At 39.3% G+C, this 19,827-nt stretch overlaps 1 protein-coding gene across 4 annotated transcripts in view; it reads right to left on the bottom strand.

The window, feature by feature from the left end:
- Nucleotides 1-19,827, bottom strand: part of Cox11 (Cytochrome c oxidase copper chaperone COX11) — a 266,522-nt gene that overhangs the window by 85,670 nt on the left and 161,025 nt on the right. For all 4 annotated transcript variants that reach the window (XM_090377851.1, XM_090377850.1, XM_090377849.1 and 1 more), the window contains one exon: nucleotides 2,663-2,787. In XM_090377851.1, coding sequence (XP_090233977.1) covers nucleotides 2,663-2,787 — 125 coding nt within the window. The remainder of the gene's footprint in view (nucleotides 1-2,662; nucleotides 2,788-19,827) is intronic.

Raw genomic sequence — 19,827 nt, forward strand, 5'->3', positions numbered from 1 at the left:
ATTCCTTACACCCGTTTCATCTCAAAGGGTTCAGTTACTGCTTCCCCAAGATCATCCTGCACGTTTGGCTTTTGCGCAGTGGTTTCTCCAAGAAAGTGTTCAAGACTTGAATTTTCCAGCCTATGTTTTGTTCACGGATGAGGCTTATTTCACTCAGGAAGGCTTATTCAATCAGCACAATGCTCATGTGTGGGCTCACTACAACCCACACGGTGTGCGCCCTGATGCGGCACAACATCGCTTCACAATAAATGTGTGAGCAGGTATGGTCGGTTACTGCTTAGTCGGCTCATACCTGTTACCATCCCGCCTGAACTCCGCTAAATATCGGATCTTTCTTGAACAAGTTCTACCAGGTATGGTAGATGATGTTCCAGCAAATGTGATGGTGTTCTTTACTTTATGATGTTCCAGCAAATGTGAGACGCAACATTTGGTTTCAACATGACGGGGTGCCTGCCCATTATGGAAGGTGTGTTCATGACCATTTGAACAGGCGTTTTGGCATCAATGGATTGGCCGTGGTGGACCCGTTGCCTGGCCCCCACGCTTACCTGATTTATTGAGCCTTGATTTCTTTCTGTGGGGCCCTCAAATCTATCTTGTATGAATTGCCTGTGGAGACGGAAATGGATCTTGTGGTGAGACTCGTCTGCACTGCTGCTACTGTTAAAGAAACTCCATGTGTGTTTGACCGTGTCCGCCAATCCATGCTGCGTCGGTGTCACGCATGCATCGCGTCTCATGGTGGAACCTTCGAGCATCTGTTGTAACATCATGAAATGCAGCGATCTCATACTCCATTGTTAATATTATGTCAAATAAATGTTTGCCACTAATTACTGTCGTGTCATTTCTGCTTCTTGTGCCTCTGCTACTACTTTCCCATGACGTTTCCGGTTATGGGTTCCTATGCGATTCACATTCCTTTAGATGTTAGCTACCTCCCCTAAACGTTTGTACCAATATTTTTGAGACACCCTGTATAAGCATTCTCTTCAAGAGTCGCAGTCATTCCTTGCTTGTGTCAGGATGGCAAGTTATGTGCACTTGACGCCACGAAGAAAGAGTGCTATTGTTGCTTTACGCAAAGAAGGACGTTCTTCCCATCATACTGCTTATAGAGTGTCTCGTAATCAGGCGACAGTGAGTAAATTTCTTTCCAAACTCAAGAATACTGGTTCTGTTAATAAGAAAAAAGAAACAGGATGCAAATGAGTCTCTATGCTAAAATAGAACCGCATTTTGAAGTGCTGATGGCTTAAAAACCATAAAGCTTCTACGTCTGAGCTGAAAAGAGAATGAGAAGAACATACAGGAGTGGTAACAAGTGCAGTAACAGTCAGAAGAAGCCTCTTAAAAAATGGACTTGTAGAAGCCCCTCCTCACACAAAAAATGAAAAAGGCCCGATTAATTTAGTGTAAGGAGCATGTCAAATGGACCCCCGAGCATTGGAAGTCTGTTATTTTCTCGGGTGAGAAGAAATTCAACCTGCATGGCTCTGATGGGAGACAAATGATTCACCGGAGACATGGTAAAGAATACTATCCAGACTGTATGGTGTCTACAGTGAAATTCCCTACCAGCCAAATGATATGGGGGTGCATTTCGTATCGCGGAGTAGGTCACCTGCAGTTTATAAAAGGTTCCGTAAATGCCAATGGATATCTGGCTATAATGGAAGGCAAATTGCTGCGAACCGTTAAGAGACCATTTCAACCTGCCAAGTAACTCCATCTTTCAGGACAATTCTGCTCCTTGTCATTGGGCAAAAAGTGTAAGTAGGCGCTTCTGTAGTTATTTTAGCTTCATTTCTGCATTAGAGGCTCGACAGTAATGTGTTTACATTTGTTACAGGTGACAAAATGATTGGAAGAACGGCCCATTACAACTGTTAGCTGGCCAGGAAACAGCCCGGACCTGAATCCTATAGAAAACTGTTGGCATCGTGTGGAATCTGCAGTTGCCAGAAAGACCCTCTGTGAACTTCAGGAAGCCATAATTCATGTTTGGAACCATGAACTATCAGTTGATTATCTTCAGAAATTGATCTTGTCAATGCCTTGATGGTGTGCTGCTGTCATCAGAGCCAGAGGCAGTTCAACTAAATATTGGTTTGCACCTGGTGAACTTTTCATTTTGTTTTCCATTTAAAATGATAAACTGAAGCAAATTGAGGGCTTCTGATAACATATCAGTCATAACTGCCGTGTTTACCAAAACTGTTGTATAAAGGTTGCAAATGCTCATTTTGGAATATTTTGAGAGCAAATATTACTAGCTTTGCTTTAACTATTAATAAATATCTTTTGTTTATATTTCTATTTGTGATGCTAGTCATTAAAGTAACATACCATCGTGAAATAGGGTTAGAAATGTGAAATTCCTAGTAATGCACTTTCTTTAAATACCAGTGGACAATGAATTTCAAACAATGAATTTCAAAAGATTTTCTATTGCATATCACTAACGTGAAAGATTTAGCAGCGAAGAATAGTTTCTAATTTATTTAAAGATGTAATGGTAATCTATTGATAGTTTTGATTTTTTTTTACGTTAAGTATTTAAGGTACAGTTATGCAGTATTTCCAAATTTTTACACATTTACAAAACTAAATAAATGAAAGCATTTTCAGTGTTATCTAAAGCTTGAAATCTGACATAGGCAGATGGAGGCCTGGCTTTGCTTCAAAAAATGTGTAAGAAAGAGTTATTTCATCAACATTTTCCATGTTTGGGTCTTCTGCAAATTCTGGATCCAAGTAAAAGAAAACAGGCATGTCAACCTATAGATATGAATCATATTATTAATTTATTGTGAAAAGACATTACTTAGGAACTTTAAATGAGGCTAAAATCTATATATATTATAAACTATATGTAATAAAATATAAAGAATAGTAATTTATAATATGAAACGAATATCAGTATGTTAATTACTAATGCCATTCAATAATTAAACATTTCATAACTGCAAGAGACAGAGGTTTCTCATGTATATAACTAAACTAAAAACAAACACCATTTAAAGCCATGCTGTTTTTGAAAGCAAGCCACAAAATTTATCATAATGTACCAAAAAACAAAGTATGATAATGAAATATAATGAAATGAGTACGTGAAAGGAGATCAAGTAAATACATTAAGAAAAGGACAGCCACTCCCTGGCTTGTGTAAGGGTTGCGTTCCATGGAACTCTACGTAAGTCAGAATTTCACTATATGATTATGCATTTCTGTCATGGGTGGCAATTGTTAGCACAAGTGAAGATTGGGCACACATTCTATATGAATGTATAATATATGACATCCCCAGAACAGAGCTAATAGCACAGATTGGCCCCCTTCCTAGGTAGAAGAACATCTGTACATCATAGAAGAGGAAAATTAGAAAGCCTTTATATCTTTCACACAGAAAGTATTCGAAATGCACAGAACTATCCAAAGAATGGCAATTCAGCCCCCAGCAATTAAACGATAATCAATATTTAAATTGCCCAAGTTTCCCACCACGCCCAGACAATGAAGTAAAAACTATCACAATAGCAGTATTCTGCACCCTGAAAGAAACCAGACATGACAAAACTCCCCAGGACTACCCTGCCATGTGTAGGAACCTGGGGCCCCATGCCAAATAAGTAACCACATAGGGGAGGAAGATGAACAGGCAGCCAGGGAAGCAGATTAGCTGAAAAATATCAGTAAGCTAGTAGCAAAGGGATGCAATGTAGAATGAAAGAAGAATAAATGAATGAGAATGAAAGACAGAATGAATAGGCTGGGCACTGAGTGAACTAGGAATTATGATAAAAGGGAATAAATGACAGTTTTGGTGAAAGAAAGAGTGACCTAGAATGAGGGAAAAAGAGAGTGAATGGGAATGAGTGGAAGAGCAAATGTAATTGGCCGAAAGAATACAAAGTTAAAAATAACTTACATTACTTTATATATACTAACAAACATTTACTAACAACACCAACACCATCACTGCATTCGCCCCTGGCCTACAAAAAACTGGCGGCTAGGCCTGCACCACAACCGTAGAATTACAGTCAGTTGAGGTGCCCAGAGAGGGCAATGCAGAAAGCAAGAGTTGAATAAATGAAATGAAAGCCAGAAGAATGAATGAAAGCGTGTGTGTGAGAAAAAGAACACAAACCATAAATGCTACAGTTAAGTACACACTAACCCTAGTTTTAATTAGTATTTAAATTTACATTACACATCATTGCATCCCCCCCTTGTTGTGCGAGAAAAAGATGAATGAATGAATGAGTGAGTGAAAAAAAAAATATATATATATATAAAATATAAGAAAAAAGTATAAAAATAGAATGCAAGCAGAGTGATAATGCAGATTATGAATGAAGTAAATGTATGTCTCTCCCACCCCTTCGCCAGGTGGGTTCTCCACTGCCAACTAACATATCCCTCCCACTCTGTGGGAGGGGCAACTTGACCTTCCTACCAGATTCAACGCTACTTGGACATGATACCGACGAAGGCATTCTGCGGCTTTGCTGCCAACACGCCATTGGTGATCTGAACTGGGTACTCTAACCTGGTTCCCATTAAAACCCTATCCCCGGGCAGGGGAGGGAGGAGACAACTAACACACTTTACACTATTACAAGGACACCATCAGACAACTAACACACTTTACACTATTACAAGGTATTGTGAGTTTTGCATGAGTCGGTGAGCAGGTAAGTGTGTCGTGGTGATCAGTGCTTGATTGTTTTATAGGAAGGCAGTCCCAATAACCCACGTTTAGATTTCTTTTTTTTAAGATTGGCATTTTCCAATCTTAAAATGGACCAGAGGAAACTAAAGATAATTATTCATGCCTGCAGTTGAAGAATCACAGGTAAGTGTTTTTCTTGTTATAATATTAGCCTATTTTCACATTTCTGACCCGTTTATGGGTCAGATATGTGAAAATAGGCTAATATTACTAATTTACATTGCTTCATGATTGCCATATCACTAGTGGTAGTGCAGTAACCACCTACTATTTTGTCAAAGCTCAGAACTATGGAAATAATAGAAATATTGCCATTATAAACGGTGAAACAGAGATTATCTATGACATAAAGTACATTAATATACACTTATTTGGGGATTTTACACGAAATGAAAGTAGTTTTCTTTGTTATAACTAAAAAGTCCAGAAACTCTCATTCTTTCCCCCCCCCCACACACACACACAAATTTAAATGCTAATATCTCCAGTTATTCTGTGAATTTTAGCATAACTTTAGTATTACTGGATAGCTCTCGATGTCTCGTAACATCTTATAAACTATTTAAGATTCAGAAATTCTAAAAACAAACGCAAAAAAAAAAAAATGTGCAAAAGTATGAAAGATGCCAATTTTGAAACTAAAACTAAAAATGCACTGGAAACAGACAGCGATTGCAAAATGTGGGAAAATACTCCTGTAGGTGAAACTAATGATGAAAAAGAAAACTGCTCACATGGGCCTCTTAAGGGAAACAGAAAGGGAAAAATTCAAGAAGCAATCGAAATGCAAGAAATCCTGGGCAAAGAAGCTGTAGAAAAGCTGGCCTCTATTACAAACATAAAGGTCCCAGTAAACCAAATAGTAGCTACCAAACTACAATTGGAAGACCTCATGGCTGCTAGTAGAATCACAGTAGCAGTATACTTACAAATAGTCCAATACTGGACAATATTAGAGAGCACAGGAACAAACTACAATTGGAAGACCTCATGGCTGCTAGTAGAATCACAGTAGCAGTATACTTACAAATAGTCCAATACTGGACAATATTAGAGAGCACAGGAACAAACTGAATGTGGAAAACAAAGTGCTAAAAGCCAGAGTTGAAGCTTTAAACTCAGAAAAGGAAGCATGTAAATGTACAAACTTATGCACAGGCTGTTAGAGATGCCACAAACGAAGATCAGACTCAACCTAAAGTGATAATAACAAGGGCAAAAAAAGACTGAACCTCCCAAAAAGGATGCAAATGTGATAATATTAAAGGCTACAGAGAAATCTTAATTATAGAGTATACGTTTCAGGACTTCTTATGTAAGTCGAGTTTTACGTAACTCTGGGATGGCTAATAAAATATTGCTGCTATATCCCTAATATGCCAAAATTACAAAAACCACAATGTCCTCAGAAGAATGAAGAAAAATAGTTATATTTTTTTAATTAGTTCAATTAAAAACTTTATCTGGGGACAGCGGTGAAGTAGCCAGAGTGGCACATAAGAAAACATAAAAGGAAGAAAAAACGCATGTTACTGTACTGTAAAAACTGATATCTATTTCGTAGCCTTGGTTATTATAGTTGACCTTCATTGGTGCCGATCGCTTCACCACTTCTCGTATTCTCCTTTATTGTGTTAACTGTTGCCACCGACAAATCTGAATTATGCACGATACTTGTTAATGTTTGGCCATTTTCATAGTTGGCACCATGATAACGGTCAAAATTAAATTTTCTGAAAAGTACTTCACAAGGTTATCACCCCAAGCAAGCTCACATTTTACTAAAGCACATTTCTGGAGGTCACTGCCAAGAAACAATTTGCACTTTCCGGGTTATTGGGCTTGTCTATAGTGTAACCAATTATAAAAGGGTAGTAAACTCGATCTTATTGCATTTGCTATAGTACTGATAGCCAGAATTCTGTGGGTTTTTACGTTATTATGGTGAAATGTGTGTTCACTGAAATATTCAGACCTATAAGTCCGAATCTACATAAGTCGGGGACTTACTGAATCGAAAAATCTTCAGCAACCTATGTAAAATGTATGGCGATACATAAAAAATGAAAAAACTTACCATGCGCTACTCGCGTGTCCATATGCAAGTAGTGTGTATTGGACACACATTTATGTTTTACAATGTCGATTATAAATCGAATAGCTTCCCTTTATTTTTTACAATGTCACATATGGTTTGGTCACCAACATTATAATGGTTCTTTAGAGATTTAATGGATGCACCATTTTCAAACTTTTGAATAATTTCAAGTTTTTGTTTAATTGAAAGCACAACTCTTGCATTTTCCCATCATTTTTGCAATTTCTAAACAAAAAAAAAAAAAAGTTACTATAAAAAAAATTCTGACATCCCTGACATAAATTAACAAAACAAAATTTGTCCTTTTGCGGTGCGACGGAACACAACAATCGACGCAACGTACTAAATCAAACTAAACATTTGTCTTTTTTTCGTTTTAGCAGTAGGTGTGAAGACTGCGGGGGTTGCAAGATAATAGGTACACTAATCTCCGAACGAATGATGACTTATAACGCCGCTTCTTGTCGCTTATTTACGACTTCAAAACATCTGTTTATACCTATTCTAGTTATTACTTGGATTTTATGATTTCTGATTGATTTTTTTTTTTTTTTTTTTTTTTTTTTTTTTTGGAGTCTTGAAGTGTCCCGGTTAATCCGATTCTGGTAAATCGAGAGTCTGCTGTATATGTATTATTATGAAATCCAAAAACTAGGATTACAAGCTGAAAAGCCAAAAGGCAGAAACCCAAATATTTGAACCAAAACCTTTGACATGCCTAAGACCACCCCCATGACAGAGGTCATGAGGACTTTCATTATAAAAATTTCAGTGAGCAATTAACTTTAGATGAAATGGCTAAGGAATTCCAAATCACACATGGAATAACAAATTAAAAAAATGGCCAATTAAATGCCATTGTGGAACTTGGGCATAGGCAATCCTGAAAAATCAGCAGAGAATCTATGCTGGCTGGACCAGTCATAGATTCAGGGAATATTTCCTAGTTTTAAAATATCACTGCCACAGATTTGGCATACAGCCAGGCAGTGCCAGAAAAAAGACCCAATCTGTGGCCACTGCACAGTCACTGGCCATGACTATAAAAACTGTAACAGTAGAACCACATAACCTAAATGGGCTACATGTAAGTTGGCCAAAATAGACTTTCACCATAGTCTAAAGGACAATAATTGTCCCAGCTATCAAAAAATGGTAAAACAGCTTAAATTAAGAACCAATTATGGGTCTTAATTTAAACCAGACCAGTGACAGGGCTTTAAAGTTCATCCAATTAAATGCTCACAGAACACGTATAGTTATGGAGCAAATCAAGCTTAAAGCAGAGGGAAATAATATAGGTATCCTGGTAATCAAAGAACCATATATACTCATCAAGGTAGGGTTCAAGGATATCCTAGAACATACAGAATAATAGAATCTTCACATGAAACCTCACTACCAGCAATATTAATTAGAAATCCTTCTCTTACAATTACAAAGGTTAACTCTCTATGTTTCCCATTAGCAGTTTGTGCACAAATAATTAGCCAAACAGGATCCTTATGTTGTATGAGTGGATATAAATCCCAGCATTCATTATCTACAAAATGTACTGACAGTTCTTCCAAATTCTAAGATAATAGTCTCCATGGATGCTAACTGTCAGTCTGGGACAGACTGACAGTTGACAGACTGGGAACACATAATGGCCAACTCCTAACAGACAACCAGCCACTTCTACCCTACACGTAATAAATAGACTCCACAATTACCTACCTACAGTAGTACACTGTGGAAAAGTGTATATATATAACTTTGGCTACTACTTCCATACCCACCAAAATTACAGATTGGATGGTTAAAGAAGCTTGGACCATCTCGGACTATAGTCCTACCTTAAAACCTACCTTAAAGAGACAAATAGACAGCCAGATTACAGCCACTCCAAGATATAATCAGATACTTCTTAGAGAAAGCCAACTGGCAGTGCTGCACAGATGAAATCCAAAACCAAATAGAACAGTAGCAGCAGACTCAGACCCATAACAACTATAGCCCAGATGAACACAACTTAAATGTCACAACTATGCTTCAAAAAGCATCCAATCTAGCAATACCCAAAAGAAAACTGAAGAAAAATGCTGTTCCCTGGTGGTGCCCTGAACTTGATATACTCTGGTGAAGGGTGCACCAGGCCAGGAAAAACTTCCAGCGAGCAAGGGAAACTTGGCCCCAGAATGAGGTTGATGCTCTGAGAGATTCCTATAGGACTCTCAGAAACTCGTATACTGCTCTAATAAGGACAAAAAAGAAGAAATGTTGGCAGCCCTTGGTGGGGACATATGGTAATGCCAGCCCTTGAGGTGTGGTCTACAGGATTGTCACCAACAAACTGCCAAGAGGTGATGTGGTAATCTCCACAATTAAGGCGGATGGAACCCTAACTCACACTTGGGCAGACTCTGTAAATAACATATTAGATCATTTATTCCAGTCTGAGAACCAGGGGTAAACCCAGACTCAGAGTGACATAATGGCCAGCAATTTAAATGATAGCAATATGTCAATAGAACCACCCTTCACCATGGAAGAACTTCAAGCACACTCTTAAAAACCAAAAGCAATAAGTGCCCTGGACCTGACTTTATTATTAGCCATATGGTGCAATGCAAGGAAGCCTGAGGCTTGTGCTGCACCAGCCAAAAAAAAAAAAAAAAAAAATTCTGCATTAGCCTGAGAGAGAGAGAGAGAGAGAGAGAGAGAGAGAGAGAGAGAGAGAGAGAGAGAGTCAAAAGTAGAAGGGAATCACCAAAAAAGCAAGAAAGAGAAGAATGATGACATTCAGCTCAGACCCTGGGTTTGCCAAGCCCATACCCACCAGATGTAAGCCCCTAGAAACCATTAAAAAGTTAGCAGAAATTTCACCTGATACTCTACTTAATTTATTTAATCACTGCTTAGCTGAGGGTTTATTCCCACAAGCATGGAAACTAGCTATAATTAGATTAATTTTAAAGAATCCAGGAAAAAACCTACTGAACTTAAAAATCATACAGACCTATATGTTTATTATCTGTTCGAGGAAAATGGAATAATGGAATGCCTACTCCTCTATAGACTTAATTTATATTATACTGAAGCCAACCTAAATTCTGAACAGCAGTTTGGTTTCAATCAAGGGTCCTCAACTGAGGATTCTTCTTCTTCCAGTCACATAGTTCCCTGAGGAGCTGTTGTGGCGACCAATAAAATCCTCCAACTGCATCGATCGTATGCTATACGAGCGGCATTGCAAAATATCACGCCCAAAAGTTCACTGATCCCATCCTTCCACCTAGTTGCAGGTCTTCCTTTAATGGCCGATGGAGTTGGTTTTGTTATGGTCTCTGTGGCATCAGATAATGTGGTGGTATGCTACTGCCTACCACATGGCTGATTTTGAAAGGGGGTGGCTTTAATCATAGGAAGAGTCATCATGCATCGCACGAGATGCTCTTGAAAAGGAAAGATGACTACGGCAGAGCCCCACTTAGTGCAGAAGGCTGATTACAACTGGTTTTCGCCTGGTTTCCAGAGGTCGTGTGACTGTATTATATCAAAGCCTCTTTCCCTTCAATATTTCTCCTGCTGAAATTTGTTGTTTCTTCTTTTGATACCATCTCCTATTGGAGGTTGGTGATCACCACTGATATAGTGTATGGCAACTGAGGATGCCATGCACTATATCCTCACAACAGTAAATAACATTGATCCAAAATACATGCTGGCAATATCTATTGACTTCGCTGGTGCATTTGACACCCTCTGGTGGCCAAGTGTCCTCAGAAGACTCTGCCAGACAAATGTACCACAAAATCTATATCAATGTATAAACACCTATCTTGGTTTGTTTGTTGTTTGGTTTTTAGGAGCATTAGCAATTAAGGCCATATTGCTCCGGGAATATGTGGTGGTCATTCCCTGACCTTTCCACATCCTCCGTATTTGGTGGTGACGGGCTCGAACCCCGGTCTAATCAAGAAGCGTGTGCTACGCACTGTTGCTCCTTTCCACCTGGCTACGGAGGTGCCACCTATCTTGGTAACAGACGTGTAGCAGTAAGCACGCAGTTCCAAGAAAGAAAAAGTCCTGTTACAAAAGGTTGCCCACAGGGTTCAGTACTAGGTCCAACCTTTAGGAGCTCAGTGCTTGATGAATTCTTGACAAAAGATTTAGGCCCTACAGACAGGGTTGCCTTTTGCTGATGACCTTGTCTTATTGGTAAAAGGTAACACCAGAAGGGTGGTGTAAGAAAGAGCAAATGTGGCATTCAAACAACTGCAGGAAATTAACATTCTATCCACATTTGATATACTTGGCTAAAAAAGTCCAAAACTATGCCGGAATGACTTCCAGAATCAGCCGAGCCGATTGGAGTCTAAAGAACTCTGGCACTCATTTACCAAGCAGCGATTTTACCTGTAATCTCCTATGGTGCTGGCGTATGGTTCCATTGCACAGCCATAGTTAGAAACAGGGCAAAATTAAATAGCATTCAAAGAACAATCTTATTAACAAATAACTAGAGCATGCTGTACAGTTAATGTGGCTCTGCAAGTTTTGGCCGATACCCTACCACAGCACCTTGAAATTTCAAAAAAAGGGCTATACTATAGAATTAAAAAAGGAACTCGCCATGGGTTTCCTAGGCATAACCCCAAACCTTGCCAATGACATCAAGGCAGAGAAATGACAACTTGCCACACAACTACATCAGATATGGCACACTGTATGGGAGCAAGAGATCAAAGGTGCTAGTACCAAAATGTTTTTTCCACAGGTGGCTATGGTTAGTCCAAAATGACCTAAAGTCATGTAGCATACATAAGTGGTATGCTCCAGGACTTTATACCATATTTCTGTTGACAGGTCATGGATCCCTTAAACTAAATTGCACCTTTGGGACTGGCCGATGACCCCCACTGTAACTGTGGCAAAAGTGAGGATTGGGCACACATTCTATATGACTGTGTAATCTATGAAAATCAACATAGACAGTTAATTACAAAAATTGGACCCCTTCCTAGGGGCCAAGAACATCAATTCATCATGGAGGACACCTTTTACAAGGCCTTCACCAAGTATGTTCAAAACATTTTTGAAATCTGCCTAAACTTTGGTACAGAGTTGAAGAGACAGGCTCTTCAACCTTGTACCAAATCAACAGACCAAATATATAACCAGCCCATTAACCCTTCCCACTCCCAACGAATGGCAAAATCTCTACATGACTGAACATACCTGAATTGACTCAGAAATTAATGGACTTGACCAGATTTGACATCCTGCCTCTGGGGACCCCTTTGGCTCATTGCCAGGGGACCATAGAGGTAGGAAAATAACCAAATGTGACTGATGGGAATAAAGGCAGGCTGGTACAGTCAGTCCTCTTATAACATGTGTTTACACCACACGAATTTGATCATACACGATTTATAAATAGGGGAATGATGTTGTATATAACACGAACCAAATTCGCTTATGCACGATTCACCTTTGTGTTTACAAGAAATGGAAGTCCAATGCGGAATCACCCCAACTGAATGCAACACGATAGGAATGAAGAGAAGATTCTGAAAATGTATTTTTGTTTTTTATATCAGTGAAGGGGAAACACATTTCACCATAATAATGTAAAAACTGACACAATTCCAGCTATTGGTATTATCGCAAATGCAATTAGATCAAGTTTACTACCAGTTTATAACAGATTCCACCAGCAGAAACACAACTGGAAATCGTTTTTATTGTTTTATGGTAGTGGCCTCCAGAAATGTTTAGTATAATGTGATCTAGTGAGGTGTTAGTAGTGTGTCTGCCTTTACGGTATTGTTTATTCAGTTGATACACGAGTGCAGCTTGCGACTAACAGGTCTGTAATTACCATTGTCACCCTTTGATCCCCCTTTGTGAATTGGGGACACATTTGCACGTCTCCTGTAAATGGGGACCTCCCCTGAGTCCAAGGAAGCTTTCATAATTATGGCTAAGGGTTTGCTTACTTCCTTTAATATAACTGGATAAATCCCATCCACCCGAGGTGCCTTCTTTATGTTTAACTTGAACAATTTCTTCTCCACTTTGCTCTCAGTTATTGCAAAATCACTTAGCTCTCTGTTAGAGTTTGATAAACTTCTGGCATTCCTCTCTTTGAATAACTCCTCATGTGTGGATGAAGATGCAAAATACTCATTCAGTTTATCAGCTACCTGAGCATGATCATCAATAGTCAACCCATCTATGTTAAGTAGACCAATCTGATTCCTCCCTTTGCTTCTATAGTTTATGTAAGCAAAGAACCTTTTTGCTGTTTTTCTTTGCATCCTTTGCCAAAGATTTCTTGTAATATGCCTTTCCCTGCCTAACCCCTTGCTGACTTGATTACAGACTAGCTTATATGTCATAGGCTTCTATGTCACCTGCTAATTTATATGCATCCCATGCATTTTTCTTCTCTGCCATGAGCTGTATTAATTCATCTGATATCCATTTAGGCCTAAACCTTGAACAGTATTTCTTAGTTGGCATGAAAATGCCTAGTACCCTGCAAGATTAAGTCCCTGAAGGCTTCCCATTTAGAATTCACTGTTGGTAACATCATCAGTTGATCCCACTGTATAGAATTTAAAAACTCTGTGAGACCACTGTAGTCACCTTTACGAAAGCAAAAACCCTTCCCCTTACCCCTGATGATAGTTACATCTTTAAGTAAATCCCACATCAGTACACTATGATCACTGCTACCTAGTGGTTCCTTTATCTGCAGATTCTTAACGCACGAAGAATCACTGCTGATAATCAGATCAAGAGTATTACTCCCTCTGGTAGCCTCTTGAACATGTTGCTGCAGGTTCTCAGTATGTATTTTGTTTACAGGTTTTAGTCACATCAAGTATTTAATCGCATCCAGGTGTTTGTCACAACTGCTGACAGTACATTTCCATTCCATTCCATTTATTTATAAACTCAATTATTACATTTATATACAAAACTTACAAAATATATTTACAATTTTATATACATTAATATTTTCGTTATACATATAGAAAATACTATTTATATATGACCTCCTGGTGCACTGAATAGTGTATTCCAGAATCAAAGGTGGCTCCTAGGCAAAAGCCCATCTCCACCTAGTTCATTTGTACAGCCTGTAGAACCTCTACGAAGTTGGCCTAAAAACATGTGTGCAGTATTATACCAATGCAATACAAGGCAGTTGCTACCTAGTGCCCTTCTTCTCTAGGCCTGGGATTATATTATCTGTTTGTGCTGAATGCACAAGTCCTGCACCCAGCGGAGGTAGTGCAATACCCACCGGTATTACACTACCTTTACATATACACATGGACATGTGTATATGTAAAGGGCGGCTCCTAGAACGTTTGTACAACTCCGCCTCGTATCTCTGTGAAGAACAGTATCACTACAAATGGGTCAGATATGTGTGTGACGTCAGTTTGTGTGTATTATGTGTGTGTTCTGTTCTGGCCGCTTGGCTACCCAGAAGCATCAGTCACCTGCACAGATGATTCTGGGTACTCGTCCACACCACGGGAAGGTGGGCCAGTCCATGTAAAGTACGTACTGTCTCAAGAGAGACTCTGACCCACCTGATGTTGTCAGAAGGTAGGCCAGGATCCTCTGGGGGCCCAATCCGGAGGGGAAAAAAAAAACAAACGATCACCCATGGTGCTGGATATGGAACCGAAATTAATAAAAATGAAGCAGAAGAAAATAAAATAAAACATTTATAAAAAACATAAAATAAATAAATAAAATAAATCAATAAAAAAATAATAATAAATAAATAAAATAAGTAAAACGGAAGAAGGTAGTGGTGCTGCTAGAAAAAAAAAAGTGGTGCTTTTTTTAATATATTAAATAATAATAAAAAATTAATTTAATAAATAAACAAATAAAAGAAATTAGTGGTGCTCCTACAAAAAATTATAATAATAAATAAATACATAAAAGAAAGTGATGCTACTGAAAAAAAAACAGAGAAAGAAAGCACTTGATTTTGTCTGCAGGCCAAGGAAAAATTTCACTTCTTAAGGATTTGAGTTTATATATTATTAAAGGAGATCTAACTAGCTATGCATTAGCAGGACCATTGTGCTGCATTCTGTTCATATCTGTCAACGCTGAATGCCTTCGAAGAAATACGCCTTGAGCGAAAGCCTGAAGAATCTGATATGACTCAGAGCTTTGAAGCAGAGATGACTCCTGTGCTGGTTGAAAATTAGTAAGTGCATGAAGAGGAAGTCTGAGATCGTCATACAAGGGAGCAATGACACAAGATGTGATCCCAACTCTCTGGTGATCCACATGAACAGAGGTCTGTTTGTGATAAATTGAACCTAAAAAGACTCTGGTTCATCAATCCATGTCCTGTCAACAGGTAGGACATGAATATGTCCATGCAGAACCACAATCGAACACGTTTATCAAGGAGAAATGAAACTTGTGGTATAAATTTTCTCTTTGTTGCACCAACAGGAGCTGTATCCCATCGAGACTGCCAGATGTTAACTAACTCGTTCCACAGCCTCTTCTTTCTCTTTTAGCATCATCTTGAAGGTTAATTCCAAGAAATTTGGTCTCAATGTGGTTTCTCAGTTTGTATAAAAATCCTCTATAAGTAACTTGCAAGTCTAAAGGTAATGTTCTGGCTAGTACTTGCAGAGCTTGCGTCGAGACTGTCCTGCATGCTTTAACTAAACACCGCAAGATGGTTCTCTGCAATGAGGCAAGTTTTGCTTTGAAGTGTTTGAGCCGTGCCCTGTGAAACCATGCAAGGCAGCAGATCAGAGGGAGGAAAACTGCATTGTAATAGATTCTTAAAGTTTTTCTGGAGAGCCCCCATTCAACACGGAACACCCTAACAATTGCACCTATAAATCTACGTATTTTAGATGATAAGTTTGTCAAGTGAGGAATAAAATTGAGACTGGAACAATTACCACTCCTAGAACCTTGTATTCTTTAACTATGGGGAGACGAATGTTGTTGATCTTAACCAACGGAGGACGAGAGATATCCAACTTTGATCCAAGAATCATCATCTTTGTTTTTGACAAGCTGATTTTAAGCTTATTGGCCATAGTCCAATCGTAGAGATCCCGGAGAACAAAATTTCCAGTAGTTTCAAGATCGGCCCTAGAGTTACCATTTACCAAGATGGTGAGATCGTCTGCATACGCTATTATTTTGACGTTATCGAAAGATCGGGAGAGCCACTGCTGCAGCACCATGTTCCATGTAAAAGGACCTAATATAGAGCCCTGTGGGCACCCTCTAGATACTGATCTTGATACTTGGCTATGTTTAGCCTTGACTATTATGGTTCTATTGGCAAAGTAATTACAGATTAAAAGATAAAGGTGGTTGGAGCACCTAGCCAATCGCAGACGCTCCAGGATGCTCTCCCACCAAAGGGAGTTGAAGGTGCCCTCGAAGTCAATGAAAACGGCCAGGGTTTATTTATGTACAGAGTTTTGAACTGAAGAGACAAAGTCCACAAGAGCATCCTTGCAGGAACGTCCGGTACAGAACCCATATTGACTCCTTGAAAGCAGATCCTGTTCTACCAGTATTCAATCTAATGGCCATTAGTCGCTCTAGCAATTTACCCAAATTAGCCAGCAGAGCGATCGGCCTGTACGATCTAGCCACTTTCTGATCAACTTAACTAGAGAGCGACCTTCCAAATTTCCAGAAAAGTTTCTTCCTGAAGGCATCTGTTGAATAAGTTTAGAAGAACATAAGGTTTTAATTTCAAGACTCTGATAATAAAAATATTTTCTACAAGATCTAGTCCTGGGCACTTCTGAACATTAACTTTATGCGAGACAGCTTGAAGTTCATCCAACGTAAAAGGTTCAGTGGTTGTTGAGGACACATAAAATTCATTGTCTGATCGGATTTTAGAATGAACAGGTCTGAGGTAGGATCATCCAACGGAAAAAAGAGCATCTAAGATTGCATTTGCAGAATCACGCCAGCTCAGTGTTTCCATGGAGTCTGCCACAATTGAGCCAAATATGTTAGAACCAGAGGTTTTTCCTTTACAATCTTGTATAGAAGACCCCAAGGGTTAGCATTTCCAAAGGTGTGAACGAAATTCATCCACATTTCACACTTTCGAGAGGCAATGGCCTCCACATAGCTTTTCCTCAATGAAGAATACTGCTGGTAAAAAAGATTAACATTGGCTTGGGGCCAGTCTCTATGCCTTTGGTAATACCTACGGCTCGATGAACTCTCCTTCTTAACTGGGATAACTCCTGCGTTTACCATGAACACGTCTTCTGATTAACCCTCTTTTTCCTGGAAGACTTATATGATGCTTTTATTATACCATTTTGAATATAGTTCACTTGATGAGAAATAGGTGAGGTTTCAAAAGAAGCAAGTTTCTGTTCGTCAAGGTCCAGAACAATGGAGGAGTCAAAAGCATTCCAGTCAATATTTCTGATGGAAAATCTTATTAATTCTGGCTGTGAGAAAGTGTGTGAAGATGGAACGGCAAAATCAGGGGAAAGCATATAATAGATGACTCTATGGTCACTGGTGCACCAGTCCGTATGCACAGTCCAGACGGCAAGCCGCAAATCGAAGTGAGAGTTTGTCATCGTTATATCTATATTAGATTCTCCTGCATAACTTGAGAAAGTATGAGGGTGATTAGGCTTGTTGTGAATTGAAACACAATGATTAATTATGAACTCCTCCAAGAGAAGGCCACGTGCATCTGTAGAAGAGCTGTGCCAAAAGTTTGATTTTGCGTTGATGTCCGATGAGATCAATATATTGCTATTCGGTCCCAAAGTATTTATCACAGTCTCAAGGTAAGCTAGAGAGTGATTAAAGTCCTCCGATGGAGGGCAGTGGAGAGAAATTAAGTAAAAATTCATTACGGAGTGTGTGACAAGAATGCAGGTAGAGAACTGAGTGCAAAATCCATGAAGAACCATGATGTCTAAAGAGTCATTAAGAATTAATATACAAGATTTGGGATTCTGATCAACAGGTTGTATTATTCTCATTTTCAATGAGTAACCCAGGATTTTAGACTGTGCTCCAGACTGGATGCTTGCAAAATAAGGCTCTTGTATAGCGACAATGTCAATACAATTTGTCTTGGCAGAAAGCCTAATCTCGTCAGCTACTGCCCGAGATCGCTGCCCGTTTATCTGCATAATCCTCAGATGGCCTGTCTCCTTCAGACGAAACTGGCATAGGACCGTTTAGAGAGGTAGTGTTAAGAATAAGGACTCGTAAACAGTCCTTATTCTTGCGGCTTCTAATGCCCTTTTATATTCAGGCCATTCGCTGTCCTTTACAGCATGGCTGTACTCCCGCTTACGTCGCTTGCAGTTTGCGCAGCAAGCCGCCTCTTCCTTAGGAGGGCACGCAGAGAAAACATGACCACTGCGGGCACAGTGACCGCACGAAGGGGATTCGTGGGAACAAAACTGTGTAGTCTGCCCCCATATCCTAAGCAGAAGTAACACTTTGTTACAATTGTAAACCGACGGAATTTGTGAGAACTCCAAGATAAGAAAATCCTTTCTTGTGACAGAAGGCATTTGTACATTCTTGGTGGGAAGCTTATTACCCAATTCACAAGTGACGACGATCTTGCACGGGTAGTAAATCTGAGAGCAATTTCGTGTTTACATTCCTCTAAGGAAAATCCATTGTTGGCCAAGTTTTTCACATGAAGATTTTCGATTATTTTGTCTTTAGTTAAATCCTTTGGAATGTCGTAAAGAAGCAAAGACGGGTTTCCCGTATGAGGGCATCTGAGAGAGACGCCAGCCGAAGTGAGAGACTCAGAAGCAGATAAATTTTCTAAGTCTGTCTTGGTAGCAGTTTCTATAATAACTCCTTTATTTTGTACCATGTGTAGGGCCTTAATTTTGAGGGTCTTAGTAACGAGATTTTTAACTTCGCCACTTGTTTTGCACCCACTTGTGTCTGAAGCTCGAAGAATAATAACATTATCAGTTTTAACTTTCGGTTGTCCAGTCTTTTGTACCGAAATTCGAACAGTGGCTGCATATGATCTAGGAAAAGGAGAAGCAGATAGTAACCCAGAATGATTAGGTTCTGAACATGTGTGGTGATCCTAATAATGGGCTTTGGGCACTCCTCCAAGATAGCAGTGCAGGTTTCTGCATTAACCGTTCCATTAATAAACTTAATTTGCCCCACCCCTTTGCTTGTTATGCATTTTTTTTTTTTTTTTTTTTTTTTTTTTATGAGAACCCCAAACACGAAAGGTATCAAAACCTATAGTACTTAGTACCGTGCATGGGTTGAAGGAGAAGGGGAGATGGGGATGCCGGAAACTTTGCTCTAGAGACTAAACATGGGTTTCAGCACTTCAAGCCTCCAATAAGCAAAGTGGTGGTATTTCACCGGTTGATGAAAGTCATCTACCACCTCAAATCTGCAGACCATCGGACTGGCGGGGAACTTTACAGTCGGTGTTGTGCAGTCAAGATGGTATGCCTCCGATTTTCGTCTTCTGATATATCGCTTCAAATCAGAGTCATGCAGGCTGAATTTCGATTCGTCAGTAAGGCTTCTTCTTGGGCTGATAGGCACGCAGACCACATTCCGAAAGCCGTCTGTGGATAGTTTGTGCACTTGTTTCAACACCAGAGGCCATATCAAAGTCCAGTTTTAGATCAGGAGCACTAGCATGGTGATTACGAAGGCATAGCAATCTTCAAATATCGATCTTGAGAAGGCGTAGTCACTCTCTTACAGCCTGATCCAGGTCTTCTCTTCACATTACTGGTTTCACGTTTTAATTATTTAATTATATAAAAATTTATAGTTTTAATTTCAGCACACGGGATACTGTTGACAGCCTGTTTTATCAGCAGTAGCACACGTAGAAAGCCCTTCCTGGGACAGGGCAACAGCTACACTTTTTTTCTTGGTGTCAACTGAAAATATGGAGCCATGCTTACACCTCCACAAAATA

The sequence above is a fragment of the Mastigoproctus giganteus genome, chromosome 7 (genome assembly GCF_048544385.1).
Source record: "Mastigoproctus giganteus isolate SK-2022 chromosome 7, ASM4854438v1, whole genome shotgun sequence".
NCBI lineage: Eukaryota > Metazoa > Arthropoda > Arachnida > Uropygi > Thelyphonidae > Mastigoproctus > Mastigoproctus giganteus.